This window comes from Sus scrofa, chromosome 14 (assembly GCF_054392235.1).
Source record: "Sus scrofa isolate SSC_HxYL_T2T_F1_AM1 chromosome 14, Sscrofa_HxYL_maternal_Yorkshire_Landrace_v2.0, whole genome shotgun sequence".
Taxonomy (NCBI): domain Eukaryota; kingdom Metazoa; phylum Chordata; class Mammalia; order Artiodactyla; family Suidae; genus Sus; species Sus scrofa.
The window spans coordinates 112,574,395-112,594,158 of NC_139396.1; the positions used below are offsets into that span (position 1 = coordinate 112,574,395).

Genomic DNA, 19,764 nt, shown 5'->3' on the forward strand with positions numbered 1-19,764 from the left:
TAAATGTATTTCCTACCACTGAAATGCTTATGCAACTATATATAAAATGAGCAAGCAACTACATGTAAAAGGGATTCCAATACCTAGTTACAAAATAACCTTTAAGATCCCTTCCGGCTCCAAGATTCTCTTGTTTCATAGCTCTATTTTAAGCTAGAATATTTTATTTTATTTTATTACTTCTTTGGCCGCAGCCACAGCACATGCCAAGTTCCTGGGCCAGGGATTGAAGGTGAGCTGACAAAGAGACAACGCAGGATCCTTAATCCACTATGCCATAGCAGAAACTCCTAGAGTATTTTAAAATTTGCCAGTAACCTGAGAAAGTATAATATATCCTGAGCATGCAAGCTAAGTATTAATTAAATGAACAGCTCATTTTATATGAGAGGACTGCAGTTCCCAGAGTTTCTGATTTCTTTTTCTTTGCTGTCAGGCTCGTTGGTCTTTCTGCCTCCTAAGGGTTCTTAGTTTTCTGAAACTATCAGACTATATTAAGAGGTTTAATACAATAGCAAAGCAAATCTCCCATGGGCTTTCTCAAGTACCAAACAAAGCCTAAAATATAGGTTGTGTATAATCATAAATAAAATAAAAAGAATGATCTGTGACAAATGTTCTCAGAGAAAAACCAAGGATAAAGAAAGATGCTTCTATGAAACTCACACATAGAAATACAGTAAATTGCTCTCCGAAGTTGCTCCAAGGTATTAAAATTTATTTTACATACTGTCTGGATGGATTAACAAGGCTATTCCTTCCACCCCCTCCTAGGCTGTAAATCCTGACAGATATTAATTATAAGTTGGTACCAGACCATTATTCAACGCAGTGGTACAGAGCTTACACTAGAACTCACAAATTACCTGTATAATCAGATGCATAGAGCTTCTGAAAATCTCTTTCAGGTCAAAACTATCAAAGAGCTCAATTTTTTTGAGCAGGTTCTTGAAAGATATAGCGTCTCTGCCTTTATCCAACAAGGGGGAAAACAGATTTTCTCTCAGAATAGACATAACTTTGCCACTTGGTTTCCTGTCAAATTCTCCAAACATGTCTAGACGAAGAGGAAGATTTCTTAGCCTGCCAGTTTATGTTGTCTCTGTTTTATACCTTCAGAATGGTTTTAGTCTCATCTACACTGCTGCCTCTGCATATCTGAACTAACTGTTCTTTTTTTTCCTGTCTTTTTCTAGGGCTGCTCCCGCGGCATATGGAGGTTCCCAGGCTAGGGGTCCAATCGGAGCTGTAGCCGCCGGCCACAGCCACAGCCACGGCAACGCGGGATCCAAGCCACGTCTGTGACCTACACCACAGCTCACGGCAACGCTGGATCCTTAACCCACTGAGCAAGGTCAGGGATCAAACCTGCAACCTCATTGTTCCTAGTCAGATTTGTTAACCACTATGCCACGAAGGGAACTTCTAGACTAACTTTTCTTTAATGAGCAAAAATAGCTTAGTGAAACTAAAGCCTAATGACAGAGAATTTGAAATATTTCTATTAGAAGCAAAATCTAACCAATTTTACTAAATGAGTATTAACCAATTTTATCTTTTTTAAAATGTGTCTTAAAAACAGCTATAACAAAACCCAAAACTATACCACTGAAATTAACTGCGTTTGGTGTTTTGATGAAATAAAATCAAAACTTTTAAAAGGTACTCAGAAAGAAATTAAATGATATAAAACACTTATGTAGTTAGCTATAACAATAACTATAAATGATTAAATACAAAACTCTAAAACTGAAGTATAGTTGATCTACAATACTAGTTTCAGTGGTATAGCATAATGACTCAGTATTTTTATAGATTAAAATTAAAAGTTATCATTCCCTGCATTATATAACCTTGTTGTTTATCTATTTTATACATAGTAGTTTGTATCTCTTAATCCCATACCCCTAATTTGCCCCTCTGTCCTCCCCTCTCTCTTTGGTAACCACTAGTTTGTTTTCTGTCTTGCATATGCATTTGTTTGTTTTATTTTTAAAATTCCACATATAAGTAGTATCATAAAGTATTTGTCTCTGTCCAACTTATTTCACTAAGCATAATATTCTCTAAGCCCATCTACATTGCCACAAAAGGCAGAATTTCATCCTTTTTTTATAGCTGAGTAATATTGCTTGGTTATATATTGATTGTATATTATCCATTTGGCTGGGCAGCACACCTGGACTGCTTCCATATTTTGGCTATTTTTACAAAAAAAAATTCATTTATTCAGTTTAAACCAACCATTTCCAAGATAAGAAATAAGAGAGAAGCACTAAGGTCCTCAGAGTCCCCTTTATAGGGACAACTCGTGTTTCTCTCCCTTCTCCAATAAGGAAAGGGATCCCTCACATGCAAGAGACCAGGGCAGAGCCACTAATCAGGGTAGCAATTGAGCCTCTTTAGTAAGAAACAAAGATCAGATAAGATCAGAGACCTCAAAAGAGTTGTCAAGTTCTTACTTCATAGGGAAAATACTAGGAATTCTCAAGAGCCACTTGATGGCAATAAATTTTCCCCCACCCAGAGCCAGAGCACTTGAGAAGATTAATCAGAGCTGTAAGAGTAAAAGAAACCCATTTAGTTACATCCTGACTTGACATTCACCTATGACAGTTATTTATTTTTACTAATAAATAACTTTAAAAAGGGAAAAAGAAGAAGCATTCATACCTTAGGACAGTAAGTAGAAGATACCAATAAACACTCATATCTCAGAATGAGTTTTGATGAGAAGGAAAGAAGAAAGGGAGGATAAAGGTAATTTCGGAGTCCTGAAGGTTTAAAAGGTGAGCCTTGAGAAGCCAGAGACAGGAGGAAAACACTGTTATCTAGTTAAAACCTAGAGCCCAACTGAGAAGTGGTAAAAATAGAGATGTAGGAAGGAAGGCAAGAAAGTGAAAAGGGAAACAAAGAAAACAGCTGTATAAATCTAGTTCTGGGCCTAGGAAATAGATGGCATTCAGGGGAATAGTTTGTACAGACACCCATGCACATGTGTGCATGAACACACACATTTAAGAACATCTCAGGTTTCAATACCAATTTTAGCACGCCTAAGTAGATATAATTAAACTATGTACTTCATTATAATGTAAGCACATCATGCTGTTTGCTAGATTAATAATTTCACAATTACTGTTCCTAAAGAGTTGTTTATATGAAACAAATCTACCATACTGGTCTAACTTAAATTAATACATAGTTGGTATTGATAATGATTTTCTGATGTTTTAGAATATCCTGATTTCTTAAAAACAAACATAATATAAAAAGTTCTTTAAGAATCTTTTGGAAGAGAAGAGTATTAATTAAGAGTCAAAATTATCCTTAGATTCAGTAACAACAATTTTATAGATTTCCTCTTTTTAAAATTTCTTCTTCTTCTTTTTTTTTTTTAATGGCTGCACATGCAGGATATGGAAGTTCCCAGGCCAGGGATTGAATCCAAGCTGCAGCTGCAACCCATGCTGGAGGGCTGCTGCAACGCCAGCTACTTTAACCCACTGCACTGGGCCTGGGCCGAGGCGTCAAACCTGTGCCTCTGAAGTGACCTGAGCAACTGCAGTCAGATTCTTAATCCACTGTTGCCATAGCAGGAACTCTTAAAATTTATTTTATTTGGTTAAATAACAACTATAAAAAGATGTTTACTACATTATACATAATAGAGAAAGATTCTGGACCACCTATTAGTTCAAAAACCGTTGCCAAGGCCTAGAATAGTAATCCAACCAATTTTATGACCATTAAACATATGATTATGAAGATTATTAGAAAGTATGAAAAATACTCTTTTTTTAGGGCTGTGCTCGTGGCATATGGAAGTTTCCAGGCTAGGGGACAAATTGGAGCTACAGCTGCCAGCCTATGCCACAGCCACAACAACACAGTATAGGTAACTTTTGAACACTTTTTTTTTTTGTCTTTTTGCCTTTTCTAAGGCTGTACCAGTGGCATATGGAGGTTCTGAGGCTAGGGGTCTGATCGGAGCTGTAGCTGCCAGCCTACACCAGAGCCACAGCAACGCAGGATCCGAGCTGCATCTGCGACCTACACCACAGCTCACGGCAGTGCCAGATCCTTAACCCACTGAGTAAGGTCAGGGATCGAAACTACAACCTCATGGTTCCTAGTCAGATTCGTTAACCACTCCGCCACGATGGGAACTCCTGAACACATTTTTTTTTTTTTTTTTACTGTGCCAGTGGCATGCAGAAGTTCCCAGGCCAGAGATCAAACCCAGCAGGGACAATGCCAAATCCTTAATAGCTAGGCCATGAGGGAACTCCTAAACACAATTATATGAAACTAAATATTAATGTGGAAAAAACTACAAAAATAAATTATTTGAAAGGTAAAATTATGGTAGTTTGTCTTTAATTATAACATCAGTAAATCGATTTTGCTTTTTTAAGACTTAAGACAAAACGAAAGCACTGTGCATGCCTTAGTTTCCCCATGTGTGAAATCAAAGATTATTTAGATATCTCTTTGGTTATTCTGATTCTATAGACTGAACAACTTAAAGGAAAAATCACTAAAAATGATACATTTTGAAGTAATATTCTTAAAAAGTAAAGTGACACTTCAAGAAAAGACTATAAATGATCAGTTGAACATCTTTGAAGTATCAGCAGCAAATACTGGTTTTGTTAATCAAGCTCTGACTTAATAACAACTCCCTTCCAAATTTAGTGATAACAACAACAAAATAAATCAATTTTTAAAAGGTAAATGTTGGCGATTTCCTGCCTGGGTGGTCTCTTCGCTTTGTTAAATTTCTCATCTGGAAGACTCCGTGAAATATATTCAGTATTTAATCTTACCTGAATGAATCTAACATGGCCAAATACAACTTTCACAGATGATTTCCTTCTCCCCTTGCTAAGCTTTCTGCCACTTTTGCAAGCTGGAGTCGTAAATCTTTCCAACTCAAAGATAATTCTCCTCTAGAATGTCACCCAGCTGATCTCTCACAGGATTAAACATTGCGTCACAGTATCAGTTAGATAAAAGGAGACTGATTCTTCCTTACAAAAAACAACTCTACTTACAGGTCATGTGGGTCCATTGGGATAGGTGAAGGCTGGATGCACCCCACTGTTTCTGGAGGTAATAAAGTACATTGTGGGATTGTTTTTTCAATTATTATCTCATGAGTAATGCCTGAAAGTAGGAAACAGCCCCCTAGAGTTCAGAGATCCATACTCAATTCTGATGGTGAAAACTGCTCTATCACTTCATTTGGAAAAATTGAGTTTTTCTATTCCTGGTTACTTTCTCTCTGGCATACAAAAAAAGTAGCACTGTACAAGCCATCTCTAAAGTGATTTAACGTAGACTTCTGCTTTAAACCTAAGTTTACAAAACACAGAGAGATGTAGAACATTTAATGTACTGTTCTCTCCAAGCTCATTTACTGCTTTTTTTCTTTTTCAATGAAAGAATTAGAAGAGCAAATGTTTTGGAATATAGTAGTGAATGAAACAGCATTTATCATATGCCACCCCATGTGCCAGGCCCTGAACTAGGTGTTTTTTTTTCAATGTCAGCCCATGTGTTGATGGAAGGAACATTTTCCATGTCTCATAGGAATTCAATGAATAGTTTGGGAAGAAAATCCTAAAAATTTCTTTGAAAAAGTACATCAAACAGAAAAAGACTAGCAGTCTGCACAAAGTACAGGATTATACCTGGAAGAGGAGAGGTTACACAGGCATATTTCCTTATAGGAGATGATGTGTAAACCAAATGCAGGGAAGAGTCTTAATAATTTAAGAATTAAACAGGTGAGAAGTCTAGAAAGATAGATCTACGTATAGTAATCTCTATAAATATATAAACATATGTGTAAAGAGTTACACTTTTAAAAAGTAAATTTGAAGGCAGGGGAGCCTGGATTCAAGTCCTGGTTTTGTCACTGCCTATGTGACCTGGGGCAAGTATTCAACATCCTGAGGCTCAGTTCGCTGTTCCTAAATTAGAGATAAATATCATATCTACACCTCCCTAGCTGGTTAGGATTAAATCAGACATCACATTTAAAGTGATAGGTAGATTGCCTAGCATAAATAGGAAATATTTAACACCAGCAATTACTCTTACTCTTGTCATTTGTATAATTTTTAAAAATTTCTGGAGTTCCTGTTTTGGCTCAGCAGGTTACTAACCCAACTAGTATCCATGAGGATGTGGGTTGAATCCGTGGCCTTGCTCAGTGGGCTAAGGATCCAGCATTGCTGTGGGCTGTGGTGTAGGTTGCAGATGTGACTCAGATCCTACATTGCTGTGGCTGGCAGCTACAGCTCTGATTTGACCCCTAGCCTTCCATATGCTGCAAATGCAGCCTTAAAAAAAAAAAAAAAAAACTACTTGCATTTGACTGAAAAGAATCTTTAATGAAATACAAACTAGACTTGATTGCATACTGACAGAAATTATGGCAGGTTAAAAACAGAGAAGTGGATTACTATACATTAAAAATCCATCCATCTGCTTCATATGGTGTCATCTGTTCTGCACTTGAATTGACACTGGACTTACTGGGTTTTATTTGGCACCTGAAGAACATTTAGGAAATATCCATCAATTTGTGACATTTTTAGTGACTTGAGATAATGTGTTTATATCTAAAAAGTTTATGTTAAAAACTGCATTAGTAATATATAAGAAGTTTATTTAATCATTGACTAATTCATTTAATAACTATTTTTACCAAGTTCCCATAAGCAAGGCAGTGTGCTGGGCACTGACTGACTTGAATGAAATAAAACTTCTGTTGCCAGTTTACTTAAGATGTTCTCTGGTGGCCTAGTGGTTAAGGATTTGGTGTTGTCACTGCTGTGACTCGCGTTTGAGCGCAGGCCCAGGAACTTCTGCATGCCATGAGTGTAGCCAAAAAAAAAAAAAAAGTGCCTTTTTTTCCTATAAAGTGTGTCCCATAAGGATTCTACACTGTATAAATAAATGTTTTTCAGTGTTAGTAATACTTACAACTAACTTAACCTATTAACATATGCCAAGGCTTCACATCTTTAAAATTTCTGATGTCTTTGAGGATGGGAAACTGAAGGTTAGTGCTATACAAGTAAATGTAGAGAACATCAATTAGTCATGCGGAATTAAAAAAGAAAACATTTATTTATGTCCAGGATTATCTTTCTTAAAGATCATATTTGTAGATAATTTCTAAAAGTGAATGATTTAGCTCCTTCAAGAAAGTATCTGTGTGAATACAGATGTTATCCATTTTAAATAAAGGGTACTTTTAAATGTGTTAATGTATGATAATGATTAAATACATTTCCTTTTCATACACTTCTCCAAACTTTTCATATACTTCCCTCCAAACTTTTCATATACTTCTCTGCTATAACAAAATACCACAGACCGAGTGACTTAAACAACAGACATTAATTTTCTCACTTTAAGTTCAAGATCAAGGTGTCAGCATGTTTGGTTTCTTCTGAGACCTCTCTTCTTGGTTTGCAGATGGTCACTTTCATGCTATGCCCTCACATGATCTTTATTTTGTGGACATGCACCCCTGGTATTTTTTGGAATGCCCTAATCTCCTCTCTTATAAGGATATTTTTAGATTGGATTAGGGCCCTCCCTGGCATCATTTTAACTTAATCACATTTCTATACATTCTGACCTACTGGGGTTAGGGCTTCAACATATGAATAGTGAGTGGTGGGTGGGGTGGGGGAGAGACCTACACCTACTGTTTATATAAATGTCTTCTAGTATCAAAGACCATGTAACAGATTCATGTACATGTGTTTAATAAATAACATCTGAGGAAAAGCTAAAGACAAATCTTCTTATTCTATTTGATATGCTATATAATAAAAACACCAGTGCTTGGAGACAAGTGGTTTTTTTTTTTTTGTCTTTTTGTCTTTTTGCTATTTCTTGGGCCGCTCCTGCGGGATATGGAGGTACCCAGGCTAGGGGTCCAGTCGGAGCTGTAGCCACTGGCTTATGCCAGAGCCACAGCAAAGCAGGATCCGAGGCGTGTCTGCAACCTACACCACAGCTCAGGGCAACACCAGATTCTTAACCCACTGAGCAAGGCCAGGGATCGAACCCGCAACCTCATGGTTCCTAGTCGGATTCGTTAACCACTGAGCTACTACGGGAACTCCAAGGAGACAAGTGTTTTAAGGCAAGAGCTTAGAATAGTGAAAGCAGGTTCGCATTTAAAAGGTACCTAACATAATAAAAGACATTCCTAGGTATCATAAGTCAGATAAAAGAGAGAGATTATAACTGCTGATATATTAAAGAACAATCTTTTTGGATAGCTTTTCTGAGGAATTATTTTTTTTTAAATGTAAAACATATAAATTCAACTTTGGAAAATCGTGCATTTGCTCTTCAAACTTTATGAGATTCCTTTGAGAACATTAAAATAACCTAATAAATTATATATAAATCATATTTATATAAATGTTCAACAGTAAATTAGATTCTCAAGTACATTATGATGTAAGATAATAAGTGTAATTATATTCAAAATATCTACCAAGTTTTAAGTGTAGTAAAAGCCTTCCTGGATCATTTGGCTCTTTTACTAACAATATGAAAAGGGAAGGTGGTTGAGCTGGGATAAACAGAGCACCACAGAGAGGCCATTCCTGTGGTAAGAGGCAGGGAGAAGATGTGAGGATGATATGCTGAATGCCACGCATGCCAACCCAAGGCACTCTCAACCCTCTTACAATGGTGCCCCCAGCCTGATGTCATTAACAACTTTACGTAGGGATTGGTATATGCAATCCCTACGTAAACCATGCAAAACTACACAACTCATTATCTTAATAAAGAATTTCAAAATCAAATCCTACTCATAGGAATTAAACAATGCTTTTTAGAATTGGGTCAATCTTCTCAGCTGTGAAAGTAATTTGAGGAACTAAAGAAAATGTCAACTATTTTGGTGAGGCCTTCTCTGTCTAGAGAATAGATAGAATCAGCATTCTGTTGAATGAGTTTATTTATCATGGTTAACAGTAGTAAAAATTTGAACTAACAATAGGTCTGGCTCATTTTAATATTCCTGCAATACAATAAAAAGAAAAAAAGAAAATGATTATTGGAGACAAAACTAAGCAGCACAGAAAACCACAGATGCTATGATAAATACGTCAAATTACCAATTAAAATAATTTACATGTGAATCTTACCTGTAATAGAAAAATACTCATTAGACATTTATGACTTATCTCTTTTAATCCTAACAGCATACCTTGTAGAGAAAATGTCACTGGGTAGGTCTGAAAAAAACCTGCAGGATTCATTCATTTATATATGGTTGTACGATGATAGTGTTCCAAAGCAGCTAAAAGTACTTGATGAGATAAATGCATGTGTAGGGCTTAATATCAAGCAACAGTCTATCTGGCATCAGTAATCAAACAATTGCAAAATGGAAAGTACATCCTGTACAAGCTGACAGACCCATTAAATCAGGAGAGCTGTGGGCAGACATACTGACACAGCAAGAATTACCAGAAAGCATTAATTTCAGCATTAATAAAATGGCAGTAAATAGATGATAGCTGCCAGATGAAGTAAGAAATAAGGTTACTGGCCTTGTTAAGCTCGCGTCTGATTTTCTCAGGCACGAACTGGTCGAGGTAGCGTCTGAAGTGAAGGGCGTCAATGGCAACAATTTCAGTGCCTCGTCGCTGCCAATCGTCCCTGGGGCAGGACAAAGAGGGGAAGATGAAGAACAGGGAGAAGCACTCACAAAATAAAACCCTCACAGGGTTAAAATATTAAAAACAAACAAACAAACCAGTGGCTAGTGAGCTCAGAAAATCAGGAGGGCAGAAAACACCATTTTATTTTAAGATTTCAAGGCTGCCAGGCATTAAACAGTAAAATGAAAAATTATTTAGACACAATAAATAGAAGGTATTATAAACAGATACATCATTTACAGTGAGTCTCTGAGGCTAATAGATTTTGGGGTGGGGGTGCAAAAGGAATTTAGTTCTTTGTTTTCTTCTAATTCTGACAACACAGCATTTGTATCTTGACAAGAGCTCATTCCTCCTTTGTTTTGAAAGACCTGCTCTAAGTCAGTGAGTTTATAATATCGCCATATATTGTCCAAGTACTAATCCCAAGAAATCAAGTTCTGTTTAAAAAAAAAAAAGAAAGAAAAGAAAAGAAAAAGGCAGGGGAAATAATTCAGTACAAAATTCTACCTACTGTGCTCAATTGCTGATTGTGCAAAGCTATTTTTAAAAAGAGAGAGCGAAGCAAACAATAACACTTTGCCGATGGAAAGAGGAAGGCCTGGATAAGATGGTGATTTTTTAGAAATATGAAATTCCAAATATTTCACCTCTTTATAAATGTGCATATATTGATATGCCAGTCAAGTTTTCACACTAAAGAATAGCAATAGAAGCTTTCATGTTACCCTGTTTAAGTATCAGAAATTAAACATCCACATAGATAACTATTGCAACCACACATTTTAACCAAAACAAAGAAAGAGACTAAGGACCTGGACTTGAGATATTACAAAAAATAAGTTGTACGGCTACATGGGCAATAGCCGATTATTTCGGTTACAATGGCTCTTTTGCATTAACACACACACACACACACACCACACACAAACACACATTTTCTGTAAAATTTATCTCTGGTAAACTAATTTGATGCGAAAGCAAAATTGTAAAAGCATAAAAATACATATCAGTAAGAAACAGGAGATAGTAGCAGCAAAGTTCACCATAGGTTCTGCTGTCAACTGTTTTGAGGCATTAGACAAACGATCCCAACAGAGGCCTCCCCTACTTAATCTCATAGAAGTTAAAGGTAACTAAATAAGCTGTTCAAAGGCTTTAAACTCTGATTAGAATCTATTCTAAATAAGAATGGCCTCAGAAATTAACTTCCACTGACTGGTTACAATTAGCAACTGAAATACCCACAGAGCACTGTGCCTTTCTTGTTCTTAGTTTAGCCATTTGGCATCTCTTTCTCTGTTCTCCCCTTTGGTATAAGGAGACAGTAATACTGTTTTAATTCCTAATGAACTTGTACTACTGAATTTTTTTAAAAAATTAAATTTCTAACAAATTTCTAACATGTATTACATGTATGACTAAGTCACTCTGCTGTACAGCAGAAACTGGCACAATATTGCAAATCAACTACGCTAGTTAAAAAAAAAAAAAAAAAGAAGAGATGGGAAAAAGAGTGAACCAGGGTCAAGCCCACATTCCTTAGCTTTTGGCCATGTGATACTATAGTCGGAAATGAACTCACCTTTCACTCCTATCTTCATGGCTCCGGGCCCAACGATATGTTTCAGCATAGCCTGTGTATTCGCTGTACTGTTCAGTACCTGAAATAAATAATCTGCCACTATTATTTTTCAGAAAAGATTTCTGAAAAACTACCTTCCAAAGAGCCTTCGATAATAAACAAACAAAACACCCCTGGCCTGAATGACATATTAGTTCCCATAAAGAAATAAATGATGCCTCCAAGAGCCACTGTTTATCATACAGCGAATGAATGTCCCAATTAACACAGAAAATAAAATACACTCTATCATATTCATTTTTTTCCATGAGGAGCACATAAAGACTATTTTATAAAAGTTCACTGTCTTCAATGTCAGTAATTTAATGGTATCATTTAGTTTGTATTGTTGAGAAAAGATATTTTACATAAAACACTTCCTAAGAAAAATATCATTAAAATTAAATCTAGGATTTGCCTATCAACAGGTAAGGTACTTCAAAGGGCTTTTATGAAACCAGGATGTTATGCATGAGAAGCCTGGGAGGGAAAAAAGCACAATTAATGTTCATCTGATGAGAACATGTACCAAGCTTGGCACATAACACAGATTTCTATTTCATGGGACCTGGACATATCAAAAGGGATGATGTCAAAAGTATTTTACTATATAAATAAATATAGCGTATTCCAATTCCTAGGGTCAACTCAATAATTACTTGATTGTATAAGAATCAACAAAACAGTAAAATTAAAAGCTAAAAACCTTGAGCAAGATAAGACATTTCAGATACATATAAAAAAAGAAGACAACATTGAGAACTATGAACAATGATATTTTTAGTACACACAGTTGACTCTTGAACCACATGGTTAAGTTTAAATTGAATGGATTCCCTTACACTACAGATTTTTTTCAATAGTAAATATTACAGTACTACACAATCCACAGGTGGTTGAATCCACAGATGCAGACCCCATATATGAAGGAAATGCATATTCATAAGGCCAACTATAAGTTATATGATTCTCAACTGCACGGAACATGGACACCCCTGACCCTCATGTTGTTCAAGGCTTGGCTGTACAACTGCCCTACTTTTGCCAGTAAATAAAATACAAGCAGACTAACTCTTTCAGGTAGTTGAACTACTATTTGTTAATAAATGATTACTCATACAATAAAGGTCCAATACTGAAAATATTTATGACAAACACTCAATATTCAGGGGGAAAGGACTATAGAATACACAGCACTTAGAAAATATAAATTTATAAAAGTAGAGAACATATTTAATAAAAAGATAATATCAAATCATGCTACATATAAACTGTGTAAGTTCTTTATCTAAAATCAAATTAATTTCATCTTGGGATCAGGTTAACTTCTTGCATGTTTGCTTAAACAACTCTAAAGCTTTTGTACATGAAGAACAATAAATGTTCTAGTCAAGATCACTATGGCCTCTATATTTAACTAATCAAGTTTATAGAGAGGGAACAGAGGAACATGTTAAATGCCACCGAGAAGATGTAATCAGCAAAATTCAGATCTTGAAAAATTCCACAGAACCAACAGTCTGGGTTGCGACAAAAAGTAAGGAAAGAAAGAGTAACCTAAAAATTAAAAGAAACAAATATGAAAACAATAATCATAAGAAAGTGGGAGCAGTTATATTAATACTACAAAACAGAATTCAAGTTGGAGTATTATATGAAAGATAAAGAGGAACACTTCATAATGATAAAAGGGTTAATTCATCAGAAAGACATAAAAATTATGCTTTTGTTTTGATTTAACATTTGAAAAATCAATTAATGAAACTGATCAAACTGACAGATTAAAGATCTCCACATAAAAAAGTTGCAGAAAAGATAAAATCAATAACCATCACCCAATAAAAACTCAGCAAAACAGAATGAAAAGAAACTTCCTCAATCTGATTAAGAATCACTACACAAAAACTTAAACTAACTTCATGCACAGCAGTGAAGACATTCCACCCAAGACGAGAAAGAAGACCAGGACTACCATGCTCATCACTTCTATTCAACACTGTAGTGAAGGTCCTAGCCACTGCAATGAGACAAAAGAAATAACTCATGAAGAAAGTAAAGCAGTCCCTGAGAGCAGATATCGTGATTATTTAACAAACCCTAAGGAATAAGAAAGAAAGAAAGAGAGAAAGAAGGGGGGGGGGGAGGGAGGTAGGAAGGAAGGAAGAAAAGAAAGTTAACAATTATTTTAAAGTTTGTTTGGAAGCATAAAAGACCCAGAATAGCCAAAGCCATCCTAAGAAAGAAAAATGGAGCTGAAGGAATCAGGCTCCCTGACTTCAGACTATACCACAAAGCTATGGTCATCGAAACAGTACAGTACTGGCACAAAAACAGAAATATCGAGTAGTGGAACAGGACAGAAAGCCCAGAATATAACCCACACACCCACAGTTAACTAATCTATGACAAAGGAGGCAAGAAAACAGAAAGGAGAAAAGACAGTCCCTTCAATAAGTGATGCTGCAAAACTGGGCAGCTACTTGGAAAAGAATGAAATTAGAACACTCCCTAACACTACACAACTATAAACTCAAAATGGATAAAAGACCTAAATAGAAGACCAGATACTATAAAACTCTCAGAGGAAAACACAGACAGAACACTCTCTGACATAAGCCACAGCAATTATCTTCTTAGATCCACTTCCATGAGGAATGACAATAAAAACAAAAATAAACGAATAGGACCTAATCAAACTTAAAAGGGAGAAAGCATTTGCAAATAAAGTAACTGACAAGGGATTACTTTCCAAAATGCATAAACTCCTGCAGCTCAATACCAAAAAAACAAGCAACCTCATCAAAAATGGGCAGAAGACCTAAAAAGACAATTCTCCAAAGAAGACATACAAGGAGTTCCCATTGTGGCTCAGCAGTAACAAATCCAACTAGTATCCATGAAGATGTGGGTTCAATCCCTGGCCTCGCTTACTGGGTTAAGGATCCGGTGTTCCTATAAGCTGTGGTGTAGGTTGCAGACACACCTCAGATCCCACATTGCTGTCACTGTGGTGCAGGCTAGCACCTGTAGCTCTGATTCAACCCCTAGCCTGGAAACTTCCATGTGCCATGAATGCAACCATAAAACACACACACACACACACACACAAAACACATGAAAAGATGTTCAACATCACTAATTATTAGAGAAATGCAAATCAAAACTCTGATTTGGGGTACCGCCTTACACCAGCCAGAATGGCCAACATCAAAAAGTCTACAAACAATAAGTGCTAGAGAGGGTGTGGAGAAAAGCGAACCCTCTTACATTATTGGTGGGAATGTAAATTGGTACAACCACTATGGAAAACAGTATGGAGATTCCTCAAAAGACATAAAATAGAATTACCCTACGATCCCCAGCAATCTCACTCCTGGGCATCTATCCAGAGAAAATCATGTACATGTACCCCAGTGTTCACTGCATCACTATATATAATAGCTAAGACATGGAGGCAATCTAAATGTCCATTAACAGAGGAATGGATAAAGAAGATATGGTACATATATATAATGCAGTATTACTCAGCCATATAAAGGAATAAAATAATGGCATTTGCAACAACATGGATGGATCTAGATTATCATGCTGAGTGAAGTCAGACTGTGAAACACAAATGTCATATACTATTACTTGTATGTGGAATCTAAAAAAAGGATACAATGAACCGCTTTGCAGAAGAGAAACTGACTCACAGACTTTGAAAAACTTGTGGTCACCAAAGGAGACAGGTTGGGGTGGGGGATGGGCTGGGGTGTTTGGGATGGAAATGCTGTAAAATTGGGTTGTGATGATGGCTGCACAATTATAAATATAATAAAATACATCGAGTTAAAAAAATTTACTTGGTGGAGTTCCCATTGTGGAGAAGAGGAAACGAATTTGACTAGGAACATGAGATTGTGGGTTCGATCCCTGGCCTCACTCAGTGGGTTAAGGATCTGGTGTTGCCATGAACTGTGGTGTAGGTCACAGACGCAGCTCAAATCGCATGTTGCTGGGGCATAGGCTGGCAGCTATAGCTCCAATTGGACCCCTAGCCTGGGAACCTCCATATGCCACGGGTGTGGCCCTAAAAAAGCAAATAAATAAATAAATAAAATTTTAAAAATTTACTTGGTTGTAGTCTAAGGAAAGACTACAATCAATGGGTCTAAACAGAATTCCTAGGTAAATCCACACTTTGAATAGCCAATTGTCTTTCAACAAAGGTACTAGTAAAATTGTCCACTGGGGAAGGGTAGTCCATCCAATAAATGTTGTGGAACAAGTAGATACTGATATATAAAAAAAACCATGTAAACTTCATACAACAAATAAAAATTATTTTAGACCACAGACATACTCATAAAACCTAAAACTACTAGACTTACAGAAGGAAATAAAGAAGTATGGCTTTATGACAGTGGGTGCAGGTAAAGATTTCTTAGACATAATAAAGAAAGCAATATACTTAATAAACTTTTAAAAATAACAGATCAATATTAAAGCAACTTCAGGAAAATGTGCAAGAAATATTCAGAAAAAAATAGTCATATCCAAAGAGTTCCACATACATGGACTCAACCAATCATGGGTGGAAACATATATTATCCATAAATACGGAACTTGCAGATTTAAAGGGCCCACTATAAGGGACTTGAGTAACTGTGAATTTTGGTATCCAAGGGGAACTCCCAGAACAATTCCCCCATGGATACAAAGAGATGACTGTATCTAAATGAAGATTTATGTTCAGAATATTTGAAGACTTCCTTTACGAGTTAACAATAAAAATATAAACAAATTTAGATAAGTGGGCAAATGCCTTGAACATAAGTTTCATAGGGAACATTAAACAACCGAAGATAAAGTACATGAAATACTTGTCAACATCACTAGTCATCCCAGAAATGCAAATGAAAATCTGAGATACCACTATATATCAAAAGAATGGCTAAAATCAAAAAGAATGACAATACTGGGAGTCCCCATTGTGGCTCAGTGGTAATGAACCAGAATAGTACCCATGAGGATGTGGGTTTGATCTCTGGCCTCCTTCAGTGGGTTAAGGATCCAGCGTTGCTGTGAGCTGTGGTGTAGGTCACAGATGCAGCTTGGATCTGGCATTGCTGTGGCTGTGGTGTAGGCTGGAAGCTGCAGCTCCAATTCAACCCCTAGCCTGGAAATTTCCATATGCTGCAGGTACAGCCCTAAAAAGACAAAAAAAAAAAAAAAAAAAAAAAAGGAAGAATGACAATACTAAGTGTTAACGAGTATATACAACAAGTAGAATTCTTATATATTGCTGGTAGCACATAAAATGCACAATTTTGGAAAACAGTTTGGCAATTTCTTATAAAATTAAATCTACATCTACCCTTTGACACAGAAATTCCACTTCTAGGTATTTACCCAACAGAAGTTGAAAATGCATATCCCCAAAACTGCATACAAGAATGCACATGGCAGCTTTATTCATAAGAGTACTGTATTTGTCATATTCAGTAAGAGAAACAGAGCCAGGAAGAGATATATAGAGAGGGATTTATTGCAAGGATTTAGCTTGTGAAGGTGTGGAGGCTGACTAAGTAAGTCCAAAGGACAGAGGCTGAGGCTAGATTCACAGAAGGAATTTTTTTCTTCTTTTTCAGGGAAGCCTTAACTCTGCCTGTAAGATCTTTCAATGAACTGAATCAGACCCATCCAGATTATCTAGGATAATCTTCATTATTTAAAGTCAATTGATGATGAAGGAATATATGCATAACAGTAAAGAGAATCATCAAATCAGAAGAGAATAGGTCAAAAGAAGAAAAAAAACCAAAAAGCTATAAGAACCACCAGGAAACAATTAACAAAATGAAAATAAGTACATACCTGTCAATAGTTAAATGTAAGTGAATTAGTGTTATATTCCAAAGACAGAGTGGCTGAATGGATACAAAAATAAGACCCACATAAATGCTGACTATAGGATCACTTAAGATCTAAAAATATACACAGACTGAAAGTCAGGGGATGCCAAAAGCATTCCACACAAATGGTAATGAAAAGAAAGCTGGGTTAGTGATATTCATATCAGACAAAATAAATTTTAAAATGAAAACTGTAACAATAGAGGGACATCATATAATGATAAAGGAATGAACCTAGTAAGAAGATAAAACAAGTATAAATGCACATGCAACTACCATAGGTGCACCTAAATACATAAAGAATATTAACAAACATAAAGGTAGAAACTGATAGTAATATAATAAGAGTAGGGGACTTTAACACCCTACTTACATCGATGAACAGATCATCCAGACAGAAAATCAATAAAAAAGCATTGCCTTAAACAAAACACTATATTAAATTAATAGATATATACAGAACAGGAGTACCCACTGTGGTACAGCAGAAATGAATCTGACTAGGAACCATGGGGTTGATGGTTCAATCCCTGGCCTTGCTCAGTGGGTTGAGGATCTGGCATTGCCATGAGCTGTGGTGTAGGGTGGAGATGCAGCTTGGATCCTGCATTTCTGTGGCTGTGGTGTAGCTGACAGCTATAGCTCCAATTGGACCGCTAGCCTGGGAACCTCCATGTGCTGTGGGTGCAGCCTTAAAAAGCAAAAAAAAAAAAAAAAAAAAGATATGTACAGAACAATTCACCCAAAAGCAAGAGAATACATATTGTTTTCAAGAGACATAGGATATTCTCCCAGATAGATCATATGTTGGGCTACAAAACAAGCCTCAAAAAATTTAAGATGACTGAAATAGTATCAAGCAGCTTTTCTGAAGAAAAGAGTATGAAACTAGAAATCAACTACAAGGAAAAAAACTGCAGAAAACATAAACACATGGAGCCTAAACAACATGCTACTAAAAGATGAGTGGGTAACTAAAGAAATCAAAGAGGAAATAAAAAAATACCTGGAGACCAACGAAATGGAAACACCCAATCCAAAATCCGTGGGACACAGCAAAAGCATTTCTAAGAGGAAAGTTTATAGTGATATAAGCCTACCTCGGGAAACAAGAAAAATCTCAAATAAACAATCTGACCTTATACCTAAAGGAACTAGAAAAAGAATAAACAAATTCCAAAATTAGTAGAAGTAAGGAAATAATAAAAATAAAAGGGGAAATAAATGAAATAGAGACTAAAAAACAACAGAAAATATCACAAAGCTAAAAGCAGCTTTTTTGAAAAGATAAACACTGATAAACCTTTAGCCAGAGTAATGAAGGAAAAAACTGATAGAGGGCCCAACTTGATAAAATCAAAAATGAAAGAGAAGTTACAGTCACCTCTACAAAAATGCCAAGGATTTTGAGATTACTATGAACAATTATATGCCAATAAAAAGGACAATATAGAAGAAATAGATGAATTCTCAGAAAATATGAACAAACATATTGCCATAATGAAATTGAACCTGTAATTTAAAAAACCTCCTAATAAAAACAGTCCAAGATCAGATGACTTCACAGATGACTCTGTAAAACATTTAAGGAAGAGTTAACACCTATCCTTCTCAAAATATTCCAAAAATTTGAAAAGGAAGAAACATTTCTGAACTTACTCTTTATGGCCAGTATCACCTTGATACCAAAACTAGACAAAGATACCACCAGAAGAAAGAAGAAAGAAAGAAAGAAAGAAAGAAAGAAAGAAAGAAAGAAAGAAAGAAAGAAAGAAAGAAAGAAAGAAAGAAAGAAAGAGAGAAAGAAAGAAAGAAAGATTGATTACAGGCAAATATCACTAATGAACATTGATTTAAAAATCCTCAACAAAATATATTAGCAAAACAAATTTGACATCAAAAGGATCATACACAATCAAGTGGGATTTATTCCAGGGATGCAAGGAAAATCAATCCAAATGACAAAACATCTAACTAATTGAATAAAAACAGTATGATCATCTCAATAGATTTAGCTTTTCACAAAATTCAACATCCATTTGACAAAAACTCTCAACAAAGAGAGCATAGAGGGAACACACCTCAACATAATAAAGGCTATATATGAGAAACCCATAGTCACCATCATAGTCAATGTCAAAAAGATAAAAGTATTTCCTCTAAGATCAGGAACAACACAAGAATGCTCACTCATTACTTCTATTCAACATAATATAATCAGTCCTAGCCACAGCAGTCAGTCAAGAAAAAGAAAAGAAAGGAAATCCAAATTGGAAAGGAAGAAGTAAAACTGTCACTGTACACAGATGATATAATACTATATATAGAAAATCCTAAACCCTCCACCAAAAAAAAATTAGAATAAATGAATTTAGTAAAGTTTCAGAATACAAAATCAATATATAGAAATCTATTGTGTTTCTATACACTAATAACAAACTATCAGAAAGAGAAACTCAAGAAACAATCCATTTACAACTGCCTCAAAAAGAATAAAATACCCAGGAATAAATATAACCAAAAGGGTAAA

At 35.8% G+C, this 19,764-nt stretch overlaps 1 protein-coding gene across 3 annotated transcripts in view; it reads right to left on the bottom strand.

The window, feature by feature from the left end:
* The window catches only part of PARG (poly(ADP-ribose) glycohydrolase), a 142,532-nt gene that overhangs the window by 18,081 nt on the left and 104,687 nt on the right, over nt 1–19,764 (bottom strand). For all 3 annotated transcript variants that reach the window (XM_005671222.4, XM_005671221.4, XM_013983451.3), the window contains exons 14-15: nt 11,299–11,377; nt 9,603–9,711 (exon numbers count right to left, since the gene is read on the bottom strand). In XM_005671222.4, the coding sequence (XP_005671279.3) occupies nt 9,603–9,711; nt 11,299–11,377 (188 nt within the window). The remainder of the gene's footprint in view (nt 1–9,602; nt 9,712–11,298; nt 11,378–19,764) is intronic.